The sequence below is a fragment of the Argiope bruennichi genome, chromosome 8 (assembly GCF_947563725.1).
Source record: "Argiope bruennichi chromosome 8, qqArgBrue1.1, whole genome shotgun sequence".
Taxonomy (NCBI): Eukaryota; Metazoa; Arthropoda; class Arachnida; order Araneae; family Araneidae; genus Argiope; species Argiope bruennichi.
In genome coordinates, this window is record NC_079158.1 from 8,534,616 (window position 1) to 8,554,288 (window position 19,673).

At 26.5% G+C, this 19,673-nt stretch overlaps 1 protein-coding gene across 5 annotated transcripts in view; it reads right to left on the minus strand.

Moving 5' to 3' along the window:
• Window positions 1–453: 453 nt before the first annotated feature.
• LOC129981903 (alpha-aminoadipic semialdehyde synthase, mitochondrial-like) overlaps window positions 454–19,673 on the minus strand; it is a 63,697-nt gene continuing 44,477 nt past the window's right edge. For all 5 annotated transcript variants that reach the window (XM_056092952.1, XM_056092951.1, XM_056092950.1 and 2 more), the window contains exons 18-25: window positions 17,918–17,981; window positions 14,616–14,783; window positions 14,439–14,534; window positions 11,817–11,935; window positions 9,140–9,228; window positions 5,499–5,566; window positions 3,274–3,382; window positions 454–1,551 (exon numbers count right to left, since the gene is read on the minus strand). In XM_056092952.1, the coding sequence (XP_055948927.1) occupies window positions 1,436–1,551; window positions 3,274–3,382; window positions 5,499–5,566; window positions 9,140–9,228; window positions 11,817–11,935; window positions 14,439–14,534; window positions 14,616–14,783; window positions 17,918–17,981 (829 nt within the window). In that variant the 3' untranslated portion in view covers window positions 454–1,435. The remainder of the gene's footprint in view (window positions 1,552–3,273; window positions 3,383–5,498; window positions 5,567–9,139; window positions 9,229–11,816; window positions 11,936–14,438; window positions 14,535–14,615; window positions 14,784–17,917; window positions 17,982–19,673) is intronic.

Consider the following 19,673-nt stretch of genomic DNA (forward strand, 5'->3'; position numbering starts at 1 on the left):
CATTCCATACATCTTAGGAATGTTACTTAAAAAAACGCCGCCAAAGCAGGGTACACAAGACTTACTAGCGCCAACAATGATTATAGCAACTGATGGACGAAATCTCCTGACCCTAAGGGGTGTGACACAAAAGGGAAGAGATTTTACGAAGCAATTAGGGTTCAGTTGGAAAGTTCAAGTGGGGGAACGAAATTCATACTCGTTGCTGGTACAGCAGTTGAACCAAGAAAGGTAAAGAAAATCTGGTACAACAGTTGTACCGGCCGTAAACTAGAGGTTAAAACCAAATTTCATTCACCTAACTTTCTGCATCATAGACAGAGAGTAAAATCTAAGGTTTCCTTATTTGGTGATTCTCTTAATATATGAGGCAATAAAATTTTAAAAAATGAGTGGAAAGTATCAGTGTGTAATTCATGTAATATTTTTTTTTAATTTTGTAGGAAACACACAGAAATATATAACTTTTTTATTGAAAAATAATTCAGAACAACATTTTATGTAATGGCAACAATCAAAATATCATGATGAAAACATTTGTGGTAAGCTCTTAATTCTACTTCAGTTATAAACAGGAAACATATCAAAAAGCATGAAATTTTTTTAAAAAGATTTCAGTTATTTTAAATTAATTTTATTTGTAGGTCGATTAAAATATTTTATCTCAAAAATTTTCAGGGCCATCTAAAAAAATCAATTAAAAAAACACCAGCACCTTAATTTGTATAAATTATTCAAATTCTGAAAATCATTTTTTTCCCACACACCTAATTTAATAAGTTCTGATTTGTCATTTAATTCAAGAAGAACATGAACAATTTTTTTATTTAATATTTGACAAGAAGATTTTACTTAGTGCATACCCCTAAATGTTTACAAAAATAAATAGTAAATTTATAAAAGCAAATTTATTTATGTCAATGTGCAAGACAAAAGATAATGATCATTAGATTTAGGAACTTCAGTTATCATGGCACTTACACATGGGATTAAAAAAAAAAATACTTTTATAAAAAATATTTTTTAAGCACTCGAAAACGTGGACATCGAGTTCACATAAACAAAAATGAGTTTTAAAAAAATGCTGTATAAATTCTCATCTGAAAATGCTATTCAAAGCACAAAATATAAATTCCATATAAAAATGTCAATTTTTAAATGCATTACTAATAATAGTCTTAATATAAGACCAACCAATTGAAAAAAAATTTCTAAAATTCAGCTATGGGTTTAAAAAAAATAATATAAAAAAAAAGACAGAAGTTTTCTCCATTGGTTAGAACTTAGAAATTGCCAATCTCCATTCTGAAACAGATATTTACCAGCATAAGCAAATTCTCAAGATGGTATTTTCAATAGTTTAAAAAAAATACTTTATAATGATATACAGAATTCATTAAGAAAGTCAAAAAACATTTTCATGTGAATACTCAGATCAAAGCTTAAAAGTATGTTCCAAACTGGAAATCCCTTCTTGTTTTAATCTCATCAACATAGGCTTGTAAATTTCAGGTACCATCGGAACAACCATTCCTCGAGTCTGAATTTCATCTGGGAAAAAAAAAAAAAAAAATAATCATTCTCATTCAGAATGAATTTAGAAAGTACTTAAATCTTCTTTCCAAAAACGTCATTTTTGATAAAAATGCATCATTTGATTATTGTCATATTAGCGGCTATTATTATTATTATGCTTGTAGTTATGTCGATAAGTGCATATTCCGTATTTAATATTAAGTTATTAACTGCTGTGTGCTTTCTTTTTTTACTTTAAAGAATTATTTTTAATATCTTTTATGTGAATCACAATACCTTTTATTGTTATAATGGAATTAAATTCCATTGATTCATCAAATTATAAAGAAAAATTTGAAGTCATTTTTTTCTTCTTTCTATACACCACTTTTTGAATTGTTTGCGATTTTGATCAAAATCTAAGCTGCAATGCATTACCTTAGACCGAGTCTCATATGGGGTACTATTTTCAGTCGAAGTGACCAATTTCTAAATTTCCGAGTAATAAAATTTCTTATTATATGTATTCACTGCTTTCTTCCAGATATTAATTATGAACCTTTTAGTTTTGAAAAGAATTATGGCTGTACAAAAGAGAAAAATTTATGAAGCACACTAGAAACAAAGTTAAAATGTGAGTTACTTTGGACTTTCAGTAGCATTTTTGTTTTTGCACTTTACCATGTTTCAATCATAATCTATAAATGGTATTTTATTTTATCAATTGCAGATTATTTGGTCTCATCACCTTATATTCAATTTTTTTCTTTAAAAAAATTCTATTTCAATCATGCTTTCTTCAAAATTTCTCATTAATCTGTAATTCTTAATAGTTCTTTCTGCATTATGAATAAAAAGCTTGAAATTTCTTATAAAAATTATTAGATATATTTTTTTAATTTATATATATATTTAAAAAATTGTGAACAATACCAAAAGCCTTCAATCTAGAAGGGAGACATTAGATCGGAATAGATCAGCTCCAATAGAGTTAATATAAAAATGAAAACTATGTATAATTTAATATTTCTATTGAAACATACAACTTTAGAAGAATGTTTAAAACATAATTGAAAAAGTTTTAAAATTAAGTTAGTATTTTTGAGATAAAAAATCTTTTAAATATACACTTACATAATAAACCAGTGAAAATAAAATCTTTGACATTTTCTTGCTAAGCATGTTATCTCCCTACCATCTGCATAAAATTTTAAGCTTTGGGCAAATCTGTGAATGGCAGAAGTGCTCAATTTTTATTTTTAAAATTCTTCACATGAGACTTTTGTGCTTTATACCAAAGTACAGAAAACTGAATATGCATTTTAGCCACTTTTTCTCTCAACCAATACCAAATTCTTGTATAAATTTAAATCTTCATTAAGTTGATGTTCTTCAATTTTATCAAATAAGAAAAATTTTAATAGTTATACATTTTATATAAGCTTTATCTGGTCATCACAATCAACTAGTACTTTCTACAATAAACATCAGCAATGATCAAGAAGTCTGCCAAAATAAGTAAAAACCTTTTCTGACCATTAAATATTTTCGAAGTAAAAAATTTCAGCACATATTTCAAAATGAAAATAATATGAGAGTGGCCATAGAATTGCACATTATGTTTCAACATAAAATTATTTTTCATGAATCAAGTAATTTTAAAAATTTGAAATCAAATTTCATGCAATTCTGAATTCCAATGAATAAAATAATCGTATGAGAAATTACTTTTTGCAAAAAAAGGCAATAAATACATACTTTCTAATACCATTTTAGCAGCAATAGCAGCTGGATAACCAACAGTCTTTGCCATTGCACTATAGCCATCTTTATCACCATAAACAACAAAATCAATGTTTCTCATCTCCTGCAAAAAGGGGGAAAAACAATTACCCAAATAAATTATTTTTAAAATACATTGAAAAATTACATTCAATGTAAAAATACAATTAAACTGCGACAGAGCTAAAAATAAATAAAAGTGTAAACCTTTAAAAAAATTGCAAAGCTGAATTATCTTACTTAGTACATATGCACATATGTAATTGAAAAAAAAAAATAATAATAATAATAAACTTTTTTATTACAATAAAATACTTCCAAAGCACATAAAAATTATAACATCCTGTTTATAAGAAAAACTTTTTTTTTAATTAGAGAGAAACTTTATTAAAACTATATTCATCATGAATTGATATTACTTATTTTTTTAAAAAAAAATGTAAACATAATTAATTGAATATCATTTTTATTCAATTTACAAATGAGAATTGTTGATAAGGAGTAAAACTTGATTATACATTCCTACATTCAATTGTTTTACAATGAAATTTTATACCATTTGAGTATGAAAAAAATATTTATTGTTAGTTACAAATATTAATACTTAGTTATTTAATATGGCAAATTAAAATTGTTTGATTTGAAAATAAATTTAACATTTAGCCAACTGCAATATTATAATAGCCACTAAAACTCATGTTTTATGAAGAATAGATCTATGTATTTAATATATGGTCCTTTACAAAATGGATGTCGCAAACCGATTATGGGAATTTTACACTGTTTGCGAATATTTCTAAAACTTTAAGATATGTGCAACATTTTATGAATGATATTATATGAAGTAAAAGTTTTGCTTCCACTCAAAACAATTTTTTTCTTTTACCACATGTATAAAAAATATTAAATGTGTTATTTAAGCCTTTATTTATTCTGTGATTTAATGAAATACTATAAATTTCTTTTAGACGGAAAAAAATCTTTCTAAATGTATGATAATTTCCGAGATATTGCCAAAAAGTTTATAAAACTCATTTAACAATGAAAGGTGTCATTTTTCAAAATCCTGCAATTCTCAAAATTATCATGCGAATTTTTTAAAATTGCATTGAAAAATTAATTTCAAGACAACAAATCAATTCAGCAAAAAAGATAATGGCAATGGAAAAATTTCAAGAAAATAGTTAATTAACTTGGTTAATCAGTTTGTTGATTGGAACAAACTTGTCCTTTCAAGTCATTTCCATTTCAACAATTTTGTGAAAATGTGATAATAAATAAAATAAAAATTTCTTAATTTTTTTTTATTGTTGTTGATCACTGTACCTCCTTTGATATTTGGTTGGCCATTTTACCTAAAACTGTAAAAAGATTTAATAAATAAGCCATTATAATTTTGAAGTCTTTGGCAATATGAAGTGAGCCGATTAATGATAAACAAATACAGTAGACTCCCAATTATCCACGCCTGCTGCGCAAAGTTTTTTTTTTTTTTTTTTTTTTTTTTTGTACAAGCGTAAAGCAAAGAAAATAAAAATGTTCACAAAACTGAGCGAGACATTAAATTTGCTAACATCGTGCTTATTTATGGGACGCGGAGTTGGTCGAGAAACTTATGCTACGAAAAATGCAATCTCGGATCAAGAGAAAATGCTTCCAAAGCAAGAAGCAAACACAAATGATTGATTTCTTCAAAAAGGTGTAGTTTTACAGTTATGCTTTTGTAATTGCACAATACATTACAGTATTAAAACAATACATATGTAGTAATTTTTCTGTGCATCCTTGACGCCTCTCGTAAGTACAAGGCACTTTTCTGTTTTCATTAACAAAATGCTTTTTAGGTTAGTTTTGAGTGATATACTAAAATATTAAGCGTTAGTTAAACATTTCCTGCTGTTTATTTTACATTTTATTGTACATAAAACGATGTTTCAAAGTTGGAATGACTGTTTTCTCTTTTGCTATACCCGTTTTTAGCTTTTTTCGGATTATCCGCGATTTTTGTTATCCGCGGATAATCGGGAGTGTACTGTACTGACATTATTTTCTGGTTCCCTCTTATATCTGCTTTTGATTAACCTCTTATTCTGTTTAAATAAAACTATTTAGTTGGAGATTCTTCATCAATTTCTAGATTATAAAAATGTTCAACATTTATATAAGTTTGCAAAATGATAAATATGTTTATAAACAATTACATTTTTATTATCTGGCCACTGAATTCCAATATTGTGTCTGAGAATAATGACATCCCTTTCACCTTTCTCTGAAAAATAAAACAAAATTAAAACAATTCATAAAACAGAATTATTATTAAATAGAAAATATTATAAAGTTTCTGTTGAATATGTACATCACATAGATGCAGCCAGTATTTTTTCAGTATATAAATTTAATTTTGAATTTAATGTTTAAATTTATCAATAATTTAATAAAATTTTCCCCTTTAGCATTTTTAATAATCAGGGAAAATGCAGGAAAAAAATCTTGGTAACAGATCTTTTCCAAGTCCTTAGAGACTGTTTGCTAAGGAGGTGGGACTTATTGAAGCATTGCTTACTGTTTTTATCTCAATTATTTGTTATACTTTTCCAGACTAACACATTTACAACAGTATTAAAAATGTCTTTCCACAGTAGACAATTTTTTGTGGGTCCAAATTTAAAAATAAAAAAGAAATTGGAGGATAAAAGAATTAATTTCAAATTATGTTTTCATTTCACTTATTATTATTATTTGTAATTTAAATGGTATTTTCTATAATTTGCAGACAAATTTTGAAAGAAATTACTTTTAAAATTTCTATATATCTTAATATTATCAAGCAAAATTCTATTTGAAGTTGTGATCAACAAATTAAGGAAGTCTTGAGTTAGAATAAAATATTGGAGACTTCAAGGAATTTAATTTCTTGATCAATTGTCATTTTAAAGCATCACAGCATTAATATTTGAAATAAATTAATCATTTTTATTATGACGATTCCATATCATTACTTCAAAGTCAAATTCACTTTTCAATACTAAAGATATGGTTAGGAGTAATCTAAAAATGTTCTCATATAATCTTTAAGATATTATCTCAATACCCTAGGATAAAATTGCAGATATTTGTCTAGACCATGAAGTTTTTATTTTTAATAGGCGTTATGTGTTTCATAATACACTAAAGAAAATCAGCACCAATGGAGAACATAATTAAGAATGATTGTCTTTGACATGAATCTAGTGTTTTCACTAAAACTAAAATGCTATTTTTGGCAATTAAATCACTGTTTCAAGTACTAGAAACTTGAATAAATATTTTCGATATTTTTTCCTGACAAACTGAAATGGAAATCTGAATGCAGAATTATAAATATAGTTAAAAAATCACAAACAAATTTCATTTATTTATTATAAATCACTGCATTTGTTCTTGTATTTACCAAATTTTATCCATCTAGCCTATTCTTTTTATTGTTATCACATTTACTTGTATTTGGGCATGCCAAATAGATTTCCTCTGAATGGATTTCATTTAAAATTGGATAAAAATCTACAAATTTGATATAAAGCTCAAATACTAAATTTCAACTGTGTAGCTCAATGCATTTTTATCATGTTCAAAGACAAACAAACATAATTCTAAAAACATTCTTTTCAGACTCAATGTGTTTTCATTAAATGAATCAATCTGTTTTTTATATCCATTTTTTAGTTATTTTCAGGAAAATTTCAAATTGGATCCTTGCATATTCTGAGCATGTCAAGGAAATTTGTGCTTTGGAATAAAGATATTGAAGCAAATCGACCACTCGTTTTTTACATAATAATGCATTGTTCATCAACAAATATGGATTTAAACACGATGCAGCTTTAAAAGAGAAAAATTTTTGGACATGCATTAAAATAATTTTATAGTAATCTTCACAAATATAAAAAACTAATAAAAAGTCTGTTTTATTCAGCTTTAGCAGCTTCACTAGCAATCAAATAGCTTCTAATATCATATTTTTTTTTCTTCTTTTTTCCCCCCCCTCAGTCTTAATTTTTAGGAACTATTTAACATGAATGAAAAGATTTTCATATAAGAAAGGCACCATTAGTTTAGATGTCTGATTTTTTTTAAAGAAATGGCTGAAGAATATTAGAGAATATGATAAGATGCTAATTTTAGCCAGAATCAATTTATCTTGACAAGCGTTTATAATATTATCATTCATGACAGATCCAAGCAAAGTTTTTTGCTGAATTCTATGTATTTCTTTATGTTGTCAAAAAAGTTTAGAGCATGTTTGCAAATACTGCTGTGTTTTACCCAGTGAATAGAACAAAACTTTAAAGGCAATTTAGAAGAATTTATATTTTCCAGGAACTTGGCATGCCTAACTGGACTACCTTTAAATATTCCATACATTGCTCTTAGAGTACCATCCAGTAGATTTATGTCCATACTGAAATGTGGATTATGTGTATTTCACAAGTATCTAGAACCAAAGTTTTACAGTCATTTTTGCACGAAAATTGTTTCTTGGCTATCTTTAAAATATTTCATATTTACATTTGGTCCATCCATACTAATTTGTAAAAGTAACTTATATCTAACTTCTTTAAAATTTCCAATAAGTTCTTGAGCAGTGGTATGTCTTAAAAATAATTAATTCCAATACCTTGTGGAAAGTAAACTGGTTGATTCACACAAATATCTTGTAATAAGATCATTTGGCATTTTTGTGAAATGCAGTTCCATGCTTCATCAAAATGTATTACATTTTTTTTTTATTTAAAGATTTTTTAAGAGATATGGCATTTTATTCTTGGCTATTTCACTATCAGTGAAAATATGCTAAATTATTTCTGAAATATCATTAAATGCATTAAAGGACAAATGTGACGCAATAAGCTTTCATGCCCATAAAAGTTCAACTTTAAATTATTATTAAATTTGATATTTTTGGACTTGGCATATCATCTTTTCTTGTACTCCTTTTAGATAGAAAGTCTAATATCAATTGCTTTTTGCACTACCACACAATTTTGTATGTTTTTCTCTTTTGGTATGATTAATATGTTCTCTGTTTTCCCCATATTACTTAAGCTTATTATCTTCTTACAAAACTGGTACTGGTTTCCTGGTACCATGTCAACCCTGCATTCATTAGTAAAGAAAGAAAAAAAAATTTAATCTCTTCTATTGCCGCTTATCTTTACCCTACTACTTTTTAAATGTTAGATACAAGGGAATATCTCCAACTTGATTACATGCTAAAACATTCAATATGTTTACATTTTATCAATTAGTATCAATATTCAATTCTTATATTGGCAATGTCAATCTTATGTTTTCTTTTGAATTTGCAAATTTTTGTTTATTAACCTACTAAAATTCAATATTAGTTTGCTTTTAAATGCAATATTTCAGCAAGAATCCAATGGCATATTTTATTTTTATTATAAAGGTGACAAATCTGTAACACTCTTCAATTTATAAACTAAGAGAAAAGACAGTATAAATAACTTATAGTTCTGTGCTCAAGTTTGTCAATTATGCTACAAGGCAAACCATATTCTTCACAAAGTTCTTCTATTTAAAGAGATTTTTTATAAATGAGACTTTTCTTTTTTGATCTGATGCAATCAAAAATTGCCATAATAAAGCCGATTAAATAATTTCAATTCTGTTTGACACTTTACTTTTACAGAAGAATAAAACAATTTAATATTCACTCTACTTTTAATAAACTATATTTCATAAATTTCAATATATGTACTTAAATTATAAAAAAAAAAAAAAAAAAAAATCTTAACATATTTTAATGCTTGAATAGCTTGTAATGGAAAAGGAAGAATTTACTTACGAATAGCTAATTTATTAGCTAAGAAATGTGTCAGAGTGTCTAGAGGAGTAGAACATTTCACGACAGCTTCTTCAGCAAGAATTCCTAATCTGCAATCGAAAAATGATGGAGTTTTTTTATTTATGTTAAAAGATCAGAAAATTGATGATTACATAAAGTAAAATATTCATCAAAAGTTAATAAATATTTATATAATATCCACTTATAAAGATTTTAAAAATATTAGCTTGATAGCAATTATCTGTTAGCATAAAGATTAGCACAAACTGCAACTTTTTCTTATTACAGTGGTTTAGCATGTTACTCAAGATTTGCAACACGAATCAATATAAGAACTTTCTAATAGAAAACTGTTTTAACCACTACCCTAAAAGTTGCTTATTTATTTTTATACATAAAAAATTAGACAAATTATAGTCTAGACAGAATTTATTGATATAAAATATGGTCCAAACTCAGATTTCACAAACTTCTTGAAGATTTTACATTGAGAGGATAAGCATTAAACAATGTATAGAATCAAGATTACTCGAAAACAGGATTCTTGATTCTATAGTCTGATTATAGCCTAGATTATATTTGACGAGCTTTTTTCTTAATCTACGCAGTATCTGTTAACACATGAACTTTTCACAGATATTGCATAGGTTAAGAGAGAAGCTTTTAAACACTTTTCTATTGTTCACTTTAGAATTTAGGTCCTATTGATGATAATAGCTTATGATCTTACAAATCACATCAACAGAATCAAGAGCACACAAGGAGGAAATGTCTACATCCTTTTGCTACAAAATTAAAAAACATGCTAGAATATAATTTTAATTTGCAGTTTTTTTTTTTTTAAACATGACAATTGAAACAAGATTCAAACAATATGTGTACATTCTTCAGAATCCTTCAACAGAGCTTTCAATAAAAGCTATGATCCATTAAATAGCTTGGAGAAATTAATAAAGAAAAAAAAATTTGTATGCATATGAAATAATGAATCTATCTAGTTATCAATGTTCAAATTGCAGCAAATTTTGAATTTTAAAAAAAATTATATTTTAGACAAAAGAGCCTGCAAGCCAGCAATTAAATATTTTAACACAATAGAGAGGAAATATGGCCAAAAACAATAAGCCATAATAATAAGTTTAACAAGAAATCTTGATTAGTTATATAGGCCTTTTTTTTCCCCCAAGAAGAAAGTAAAGATAATTTTAATTCTTACTTATTTAAAAATTATACTTTCATTTTATTCTAAAAGCAAAAGGTGGTTAATTTATATATTTGAAGGAATTTAAGCAATATTTAGCCTTTTCTTCTTGAAAAGAAATATCTTTTCTTAGAACAGACCAGAATTAATTGTTAAAATTATTATTACTATTATATTTAATTATTACTATTATATTCATTATATTAAAATTATAATTATTATATTTAATTTTGGTCAAATTTACACTATATTTAATCGAGAAACTTAATGTAACTTGATTACTCTACTTCATGCAATAAAATATTTATAATTATGCTTTCAAGTATTGGCTTATGGATTAAAAAATTGGCTCAAAAAGAAATTCTTGATTTAGAAATTTGTATAAATTGAATTTTGATTACATTTTTTTCTGTATATAAATATTTTGATGTTATTAATTTTTAAAACTGTTCCAGAAAAACACAATTATTGCAAACATATTAGAATGTTTCTTAAGAATATTCAAATTTTATTTGATTATTGCCATATTTAAAGAAATATTTACATGCCATTTTTAGGAATACTGCAATTACAGCCCTGCTATATATTCTGGGGTAATGTTGGTTCCTATTTAGAAGGGCAATTTAAATGATACTGAGAGTATTTAAGAGCCTAGACATTCTACTACATGGATGTTAGAGATTATTACAATAAAAGGGATTTCTTTTTCAATTCATAATTCAAAAATGCTTTAGTTAAATATAAATAAAGCATTTTTGTCTATTTGATCATGTTTTAGAGTCTTCTTTATTCTGCATATTGTTTGCTACCTATGTTTTCAATGTTAAAATTTGTTTGTAGTTTCTCAAAATGTTGAGCAAAAAAAATCTAAAACCGAAGAACACTGGTACCAAATAGCAATTTTTTGTAAAGTGAGCCACTTTGAATTTCAAAAAATAATCTTTTTAGAGTGTGGAAGCTACAATCTGCTATGGCAAATGCTGAAAAAAAAAATGTCATAACTATTACTTTTTTTCTTTTTTTTTTTTTTTATGGAGGAGAAAAATATATTCATTTCAATGAGCACTAAGTGAAATGAGGACAGCCAGAACCTTTATTTTATTAAATTTATCAAACAATAAAAGAAGTAGCTGACCAATAAGAAACCATTTAGTTAGCAGCAGTACTAAATAAACATAAAAATAACGTCACTGAATCAAATTTTTTGAACTGTATCACTGAATGATGCATTTAAAATACCTCTTATAATAATAATGAGATGAATTTCAACAAACTTTTTTTCTCAAACGGAGGGAAAGAGATTGTTCCATTTATACAAACAAGTCAAATTTGCATGAAATGCATTCTTGAGCATGGCATGATGCCTTTTTTTTTTTTTTTTTTTTTTTTTGATATCTCTGACTTTGATTAATAAAAACTTACACTGACATCATCTCAAAATTCCCTTTCTTTATGAAGGATATCATAAATTTTTACCTTTCAATGGCTGCAACTTGAGATTCTGATTTGCCAATAACATCATAGATAAGATTCTTAAGATTGGGTGTTAGCATTTCTTGATCCTGTTGCCCAAGTAAGGTGCATAAAAATTGTTTCTAGATAATAAAATAGTCACTATACTTTATTAATATCATAAAGAGAAATAAAAAAGCTCTTCTCACTAAATAAAAAGCCAAAATACGCAACTACACAATCAAAGATAATTACTATTGCAAAATGTTTCCTTTTCTCCCCGAAGAGATATGAAATTTTTAAAAAGTATGTATGAAAGGACAAATGTAATAAAGCATTTAAGGCTCTAAATACATATTCTCCTCACTTATAAAACATCAAACAATTACAATTGCAGGAAAGTTTAGAATAAAAAAAGATTAATTTTTCCCACCAAATACTCCTTTGTATTCAAAGCTATAATTTGTATCTTATTTGTAACATATTAGTTGATTACCAGGTATTGTTCAAGATAAAAATACTTTCAAGTAATTAGTACAAACATTTAAAATAATAAAATAGCTTTTGCTGATTTAAATTTCTCTTCTTCCCTCAACCAGTAGATAAACTGCATTCTTTTCATTCCTGCATTCTAAATCATTTGACATGAATCTAACAAACATTAAGATCTCATTTTTTGTACTACATCATTGCTATGCTACAACAAAAGAAGTTCCTGACTTTGACTGCCATAACCATTATATCCTCCTCTTCTTTTTATTTTTTAGGCCCAATCAGTAAAATACAATGTAGTATACCATATATTTTCTCTAGAAGTTTTCTCACTTCCATAAGTAACCTCAGACATTGATCTTTTAAAAATTAGTGAAAATTAAGACATGAAATAGGAATTAAATTAATATCAATGGATTGCTAATCTTGAATATTAAACAGTGGACATACTTTATAATATAAACTGAAGCAGAAAATTAAAAAACTGCTTTGGAATTAAAAAGCCCAAATAAGCAATATTTTTAAGCAACTTTAAACATTGGTGAAGATAAAAGAATAAAAAATCTGATTAAATAAAAAAATAGCTATTTATTTTTGCCAGCTAGTATTTTATATATTGTGGAGCCCATTATTGAAGTAGGAATGGAGAAAAAGATCTTTAAGTATTATCTTCATTTGTTGACACTCCTGAATCTATCTCAATTCCTTCCCAAACTTTTGTACTCTCATTGAAACATAACTTTGTGACTATGCTTTTGATTTACTATATTCAACGTCTGGGGATATAAAAATGTTTTTCTGCATTTCCCAAGGAACTTAAGTGCCTTCCCCCTCATGAAAAAGCACTTTTAAAGTATTTAACGACTTTTAGTTTGAAGCCCTTTTCATTTTGTTACACACCCTGTTCATAGCATTAATTATTAAAAGAAATTAGCAAAAAACAGCAAACAAATAGAAAAACATTTTTAAGGAAATTCAAACTTTCAGTTTAAAACATCGAAGCATGATAATGTTTTAGACTCAATATGATTCTCTTTATATTATTTTTAAAAATTGATCCTTATTTGTGACAATGACACACAAACTGAATATTGAGGCTATGAATATGTGTATTAATTTAGTAATAAAAATAATGAAAATATTATAGCAAAACATATTTTTTTTAACTATTAAAATTAGAGAAACCTGCACAAGATTAAAATTGATATCACTGAAAAGATAATTTTTCTAAATTTTATAAGTGTTGTAAGAATGTTTTAAAGTGAAAATATTTTCTCGTGAATTTCATAGGTCTCTACAAAATATTGAATCAGTGATTTCCTATTTACTGAATCCCTAATTATATATATTCATCGTTTTAGAATTATAAAAAGTTCAATTAATAAGATGCATACTTCCTTTAATTTGATGTTAATCTTTAAAACTCCAGCTTTCTTGGGATGGCAACAGACTGGGACAGTTTAAAATGACATTTAAATTACTAAGCAAATTGTTAATCTCTTTCATGATATTTCACTGATTTAAAGAATTTATTTGAAGATCACAATAAAACAGCTTCCAATAGTCTCTGAAGTGACATTTTTCAAACAAATACAGAATTAAGACAATTTCCAAATTTTATTTATTAATAATGTTTCATCAGAATGATTTCGTTTTTGTTTGATTTTATGATCTTCTGCACAATTGAAATAATTTTTACACTATTTTAGTCTGTTGATTCCCCTTTTTGTGGGTATATCTAGGAGTGAATTGGCAGATAAGATTGCAAAGTTTATTACTAATATATTTTAATCTTCCCTCTTCTTTATACGATACCAGTCACTCTAACTCAATGCAGCCTCAAAGATGAAATTAGACTTCATCTCATTAAGCTAGTTTACTCACCAGAAAATACAATATTGTTCTCAGTTCATTGATGGCTACACTTGCTTTGAACATAAACATGTTGTTGAGAGAATCTAAACCTTTCAGCACTGTATATGTTACTTTGTTTTCAGAGTACTAAGTACTCTGCAAATCTCCTAGAGGAATTTTCACATTTCAGTATTTTAAATATTCTTCTATTGCTATTACAAATCTTTTCACAAAGTTCTCCATCTTTATATTCCAGTCCTGGACAATTGTGTGAGAAAGAATAATAATCAAGCAACTAACCCAAGTAATTTCTGGTCCTTTGGAATGCAAACAGGGGTGAGGTGCATCACTCAGAAGTCCAAGCTTATGAAGTGCTTTCATCACATCAGCAAAGCCCTGGGAAATAAATTTTGGATAAATAACAGATGGAAATTTGAAAAAGAGAGAGAGGGGGAAAAAAAACTTAAATCAACTTACTTTGTATCGAAGAGTTCCTCTCAAAACAGTGTGAGCTGATTGAATATTATATAAAGTAGAATACACAGTAGAATCTCTGTTTGGATATCCTTCCAAATTAAAACCAGGCAGGAAGTCTATGTTGCGAACATGGTCCATCAGAGCTCCACCTGAAGGGATTTCTACAATCTATAGAATAGACATATGGAATCAGTGGCTTTTAAGCAATTTTTCAGAAAAGACAAATGAAGCTGCTCAGAAAATTATGACTGTTTAGAATATTTTATGAAATAAAAAAATTCTAATTGATACTCAATTATTTTGCTTTTAGAAATATTTATTTGAAAAATTGTAGACATAAAATATTTCTCCTGTAGAGATCACAGAATGTTTCTGCAGCTAAAATAGGATTACAAGTAAAAGAAACCCCAAGAAGCTCAAGATTTATAGTTATTTGACATATTAATTTTAAATATACAAGATAACAATAATGAAACAGAAAACTTTAGAATTTTGTAAAAAAAAAAAAAGAAAGAAAGAAAGCAATGGCTAAATTTGTTTAAAAAACTTTTATTTTTATTTATGACAAATTTTTAATACACCATTAGACAAAAAAAAAAGATTAATTCTGGAAACGAGAATTAAAAATAAAATATTAAATACAACAAGAATAGTGTTTACAATTTCAAATTTATTTAAAAAGTATGACAATGATACTGTAAATTAAATAAAAGATATACGAAATAGGAATTTTCTTTCGACAAATTCTTATCATCAAGAAAACTCAGTCTAGCAACAAATTGCAGAGATTGGATCTCAGTCAGACAGATAGTATCTTATTAACTATTAAAGCATTCTAATGCTAAATGAAAAATTCAAACTAGTTTTCACCAGCATATATTTAATGGGCCATTATTGCCTCGATAATTCCACTATATTGAGTTCAGGAATTTTAGCTGATCCTAGAATATCCATGCTTTGTTAAAACCAATTTATTGCAATTTGAACAAACATTCAATCTTCTGAAACGGTTATTATTTTTTACCTAAATTTCAATCCTAAGAAAATAGTTAAGATTCTGGCATTTGAATATAATTTGCATGTTTTTGCCTGCCATCAGATACACAAAGAATGTATAAATAAATTTTTACATGAATTAGTGAGATATTGATGAAAGTAACAAGAATGACCATTAAAGTCTAATCAAGTATTTATAAAAAGCGACTTGGCTAAATGATGGAAGACCTAAATTCTTCATCAATAACTTATTCTTTGAACTTATTTTATGCAATGAGCTAACGAGTAATGTTGTTAAAATTGATAAATATTGTGAAACATCCAAAGCAGTAGCAGGTAATTGTAAAGAATTGATCTAGTGCAATAAAATAAGTGTACTAAAAATAATGTCTTAGTCAGTTCATTGTAAATTCTGAATAACAGTTTATATCATGCCTAAAAGTTTTTATATTAACCTTCTGGAATGCATAATAAAAAAAAATTGTTAAGATATGGTCAATGACCAGGGAATTCATGCAGAGATACCGAAGATAAGAATATGGGAAAGTAACACCACCTGTTAAGTAAATGCTTTGAAAAAACATACACAAATTGAGACTTCACAATCTATATTCAAGAGTCTGAAATGGAAATCAAAGTATTGTCCATTTGATTTTTTTTTAATGATTGTTAATATGAAGTTCTTTCCTTTTTGGAAAAACAGAAACATAAGTTATACTTCTTTATTAAATATATAAGTTCTATTAATGTCCAATCAAGACAATATAAAGACCATTGCAAAAATGAATTATGGTGAGATGATGAAGACGACACTTGATTTCATTGAAACTTATTCCATGAAGGCAGTTTAAATCACACATATTGCTGATTTTCAGATATGGAAAACCTCTTATGTTTTTGAGCATGTGCTAAGAGTCATTTGTTTCGTCCAAATAGGGATAATATGAAAGAAAATATATCAGTGGGACAGAAGTCAAGGCATATTAAAAAAATTCCAGAAATGAGCTCATCTTGCTGTGAATCAATCACTCCTTTAGAATGTTTAAATCACTCAAAAATATTAGTCATAGGATAATGAAGTCAATTGTACATGGTGAATCTCTTATTAAATGTGAGATCTGACATTTGAACAAATATACAAGTAAATTAAGAAGTTTAAATATAAGATAATTCTTGAAAAATTCTTTAACATTTTCAAAAATAATAACTGAATCTGAGTTTCAGCTCACTAATTATGTTCCATGACTCACTGAGAGAAAATAATTGATTAAAAAAATTCTAGAATAAAAGTGTTCATAATCTTATATGTAAGCAAAAATCTAAATAAGTAGGGTGGGGTTTTTTTAATGTCAGTATAAGTGGATGGGGAAGGGGGTGTTTTTTGCTTCATTTTAGCTGGCAAATTTAATTAAAAATAAAATTACAATCCTTAATTAAAAACAAAGAACTTGCATACAACAACATAACTGCAATTCAGCAGTAAGATATTTTGGCACTGAATATCAAGTATCAGGTTTTTTTTAATAATAATAATAATAATTTATATCTTATTTTAGTTTTGCTAAAAGCAAAAAAATATCAGGTTACTTCTTCCGATGGTAATTCACCAATAAAGTCTTAATGCTCCATAAATATACAGCTTGAATAATCAATAAATTTTTATACATATATCTTTGTCAAACAATGATAATTTATTATTTTGATTCAAGTACCACGACTCATGAAAATTATTCATTAAGAAATGTCATGAAAGTATATTATTCAACATTTCTTAAGCTCAATGATGACTTACAGACTCAGAGAATTTTAGAATAAAGAATAATATATATTTTGTTTCAGATTCAACAGCTATAAAAAATATTTGATTTTTGGAATTTGATAATTTGAAAAATACCACAAGTGACTGAATATCTAAGATTATCCCAAAAATTTGTTCACTTTTTTATATTAAATCTAGTAATATATGAAAGACATTATTTTCTTCTGATCAAGATAAATTTTTAGTGAAATAAGCAATGTTATTTTATAATAGTAATTTTATTACATTTGAATATGAGCAATTCTATTGTACAAAATTTTCAGATATATATAATATATATATCAATGTTACAGTCATTACATGATTTTATTTTAAAGTTTGTTACATAAAAAATATGACAAAAAATATCCACTTTTTTTTTAATTTTGTTTTTAAACTATAACAATACAATACCACAAAAACTGGATAAAAATAGAAAATCAAAAAACTAATAGGAAGAAAAACTAGTAATTAGAAATAAATTCATTTGAAATGGCACAGAACTTACTTTTCCGTCCTCTAAATATTTAGCAACAGACAGAGTGTTTAAAAGAACACCTCGTGGGTTCCAACTAAAAATAAATAAAATAAAATAACTCAAAAAACAAATTCAAACATTTCTCATTTATCTTACAATAGATTAGACAGGATTTAAATATTACAAATACAAATGTGGATTATCTGATTCATTTAGTGACAGCATTTTGCAAAACAATATGTTCAAATGAGGAAGTGAGGAAAGATTGATAATTATGGGAACTGCATTTCAACATTTTACAGATATTAAACAGAAAAGAAACCCATATATTAGCACATGTAAATAGATGTTATACATTAATTTGCTTTAATATAATACAATGAGTAATATTTATCAATACAAGAAGCCTAGAATTATAACTTTTATAAATTTAAAAGATTATGACATTTTTTAAAAAATTTTAGTTAAGAAATTCTATTGATTTTAGTAACCAGAGGCTGCATTTTATTCTTTAATAATAACAAAGAGGAAACTGAACATTTTAGGCTCTAATAGTATGAATTAATTCCTATACAGATGGATTATGAGAATTATTACAAAATTAAGTTCTGGAGTACTGTCTAGTCATATAACATTTATCCATATTACAAGATCATATCTACTATGACCAAAGAATCTGTCATAACAGAAAAGTTCATATGGCAAAATACTAGCATAAGGAAATCTAGATTCTAGTAAATCAAAGAGTAATAAATATAAATCTAGTAAATAAAAGATTTTAAGACTACAGTAGGCCTAATGCTATGAAATTATTCTGTAATTCACTTTTTGAAAGTAAGGAATATGGAACCATGCAAAATCTATAAACAAATCTGTAAAGTGCAAAGTGATACAATTACAAATGAGAGAATGATTAAAGATTGGTTTGATATTTCCATTGAAGCAGAAGGAACATGGATAGTGGAGCAAGAAGCAGATGGCCAATTATTTTGAATGGCAAACTGGTTTGTCAAGTTAAGACAAAAAAATTTGCAAATAGACATCTCACGATCTCCAATCTTATGTTGCAGATTCTTGATATTTTATGTAATAATCTGTATGAAATTGTTAAAGAACAATTGCATTATCAAAAAGTGTGTGCCTGTGAGTGTTTAAATGCTTACAATGGAGAATACATTGCCGAGGGGGATGAAACGTTGAACCACATTTTCATTTGCACTGACACTGGATTTCCCATGCCACAATATCATCTAAATGGAAGCATTCCACTTGCCCATCTCATTGAAGTTCAAACAGATCACATCAACAAACAAAATCATTTGTATAATTTTCAAGGATAAAAAAATGTATCAAAGGATTCCACATGCAGATTAAAAACATCAATGCCATTACTTATGTTGCAATAATGAAAAATCTTTTATTTGCTATTCAAAACAAGAGAAACAGTTTGCACAACATTGCCAAGCCAGATTTTACTCATGCAACTCAATAACTAATTGAGACAAAACAAAACAAATGAATCATCAATCATGTATAGCCTTGACCTGATGATAAGCGATTTTCACCAATTTCAAATTCGTAATTTATAAATTTTAATATTTAGTTTGTATTTTCACTAAATTTTCTTCTACTGTAAAAAAATAATAATAATAAACAAAATAAGAATGGTAATGTCAAATGTTACTGCTGAAAAATTCAGTAAACTTATATAAAACTGACAATAAAAATCTGGCTTTACTGACAAATTATCATTTAATTTGGATATATCATTTATGAAAATGATACT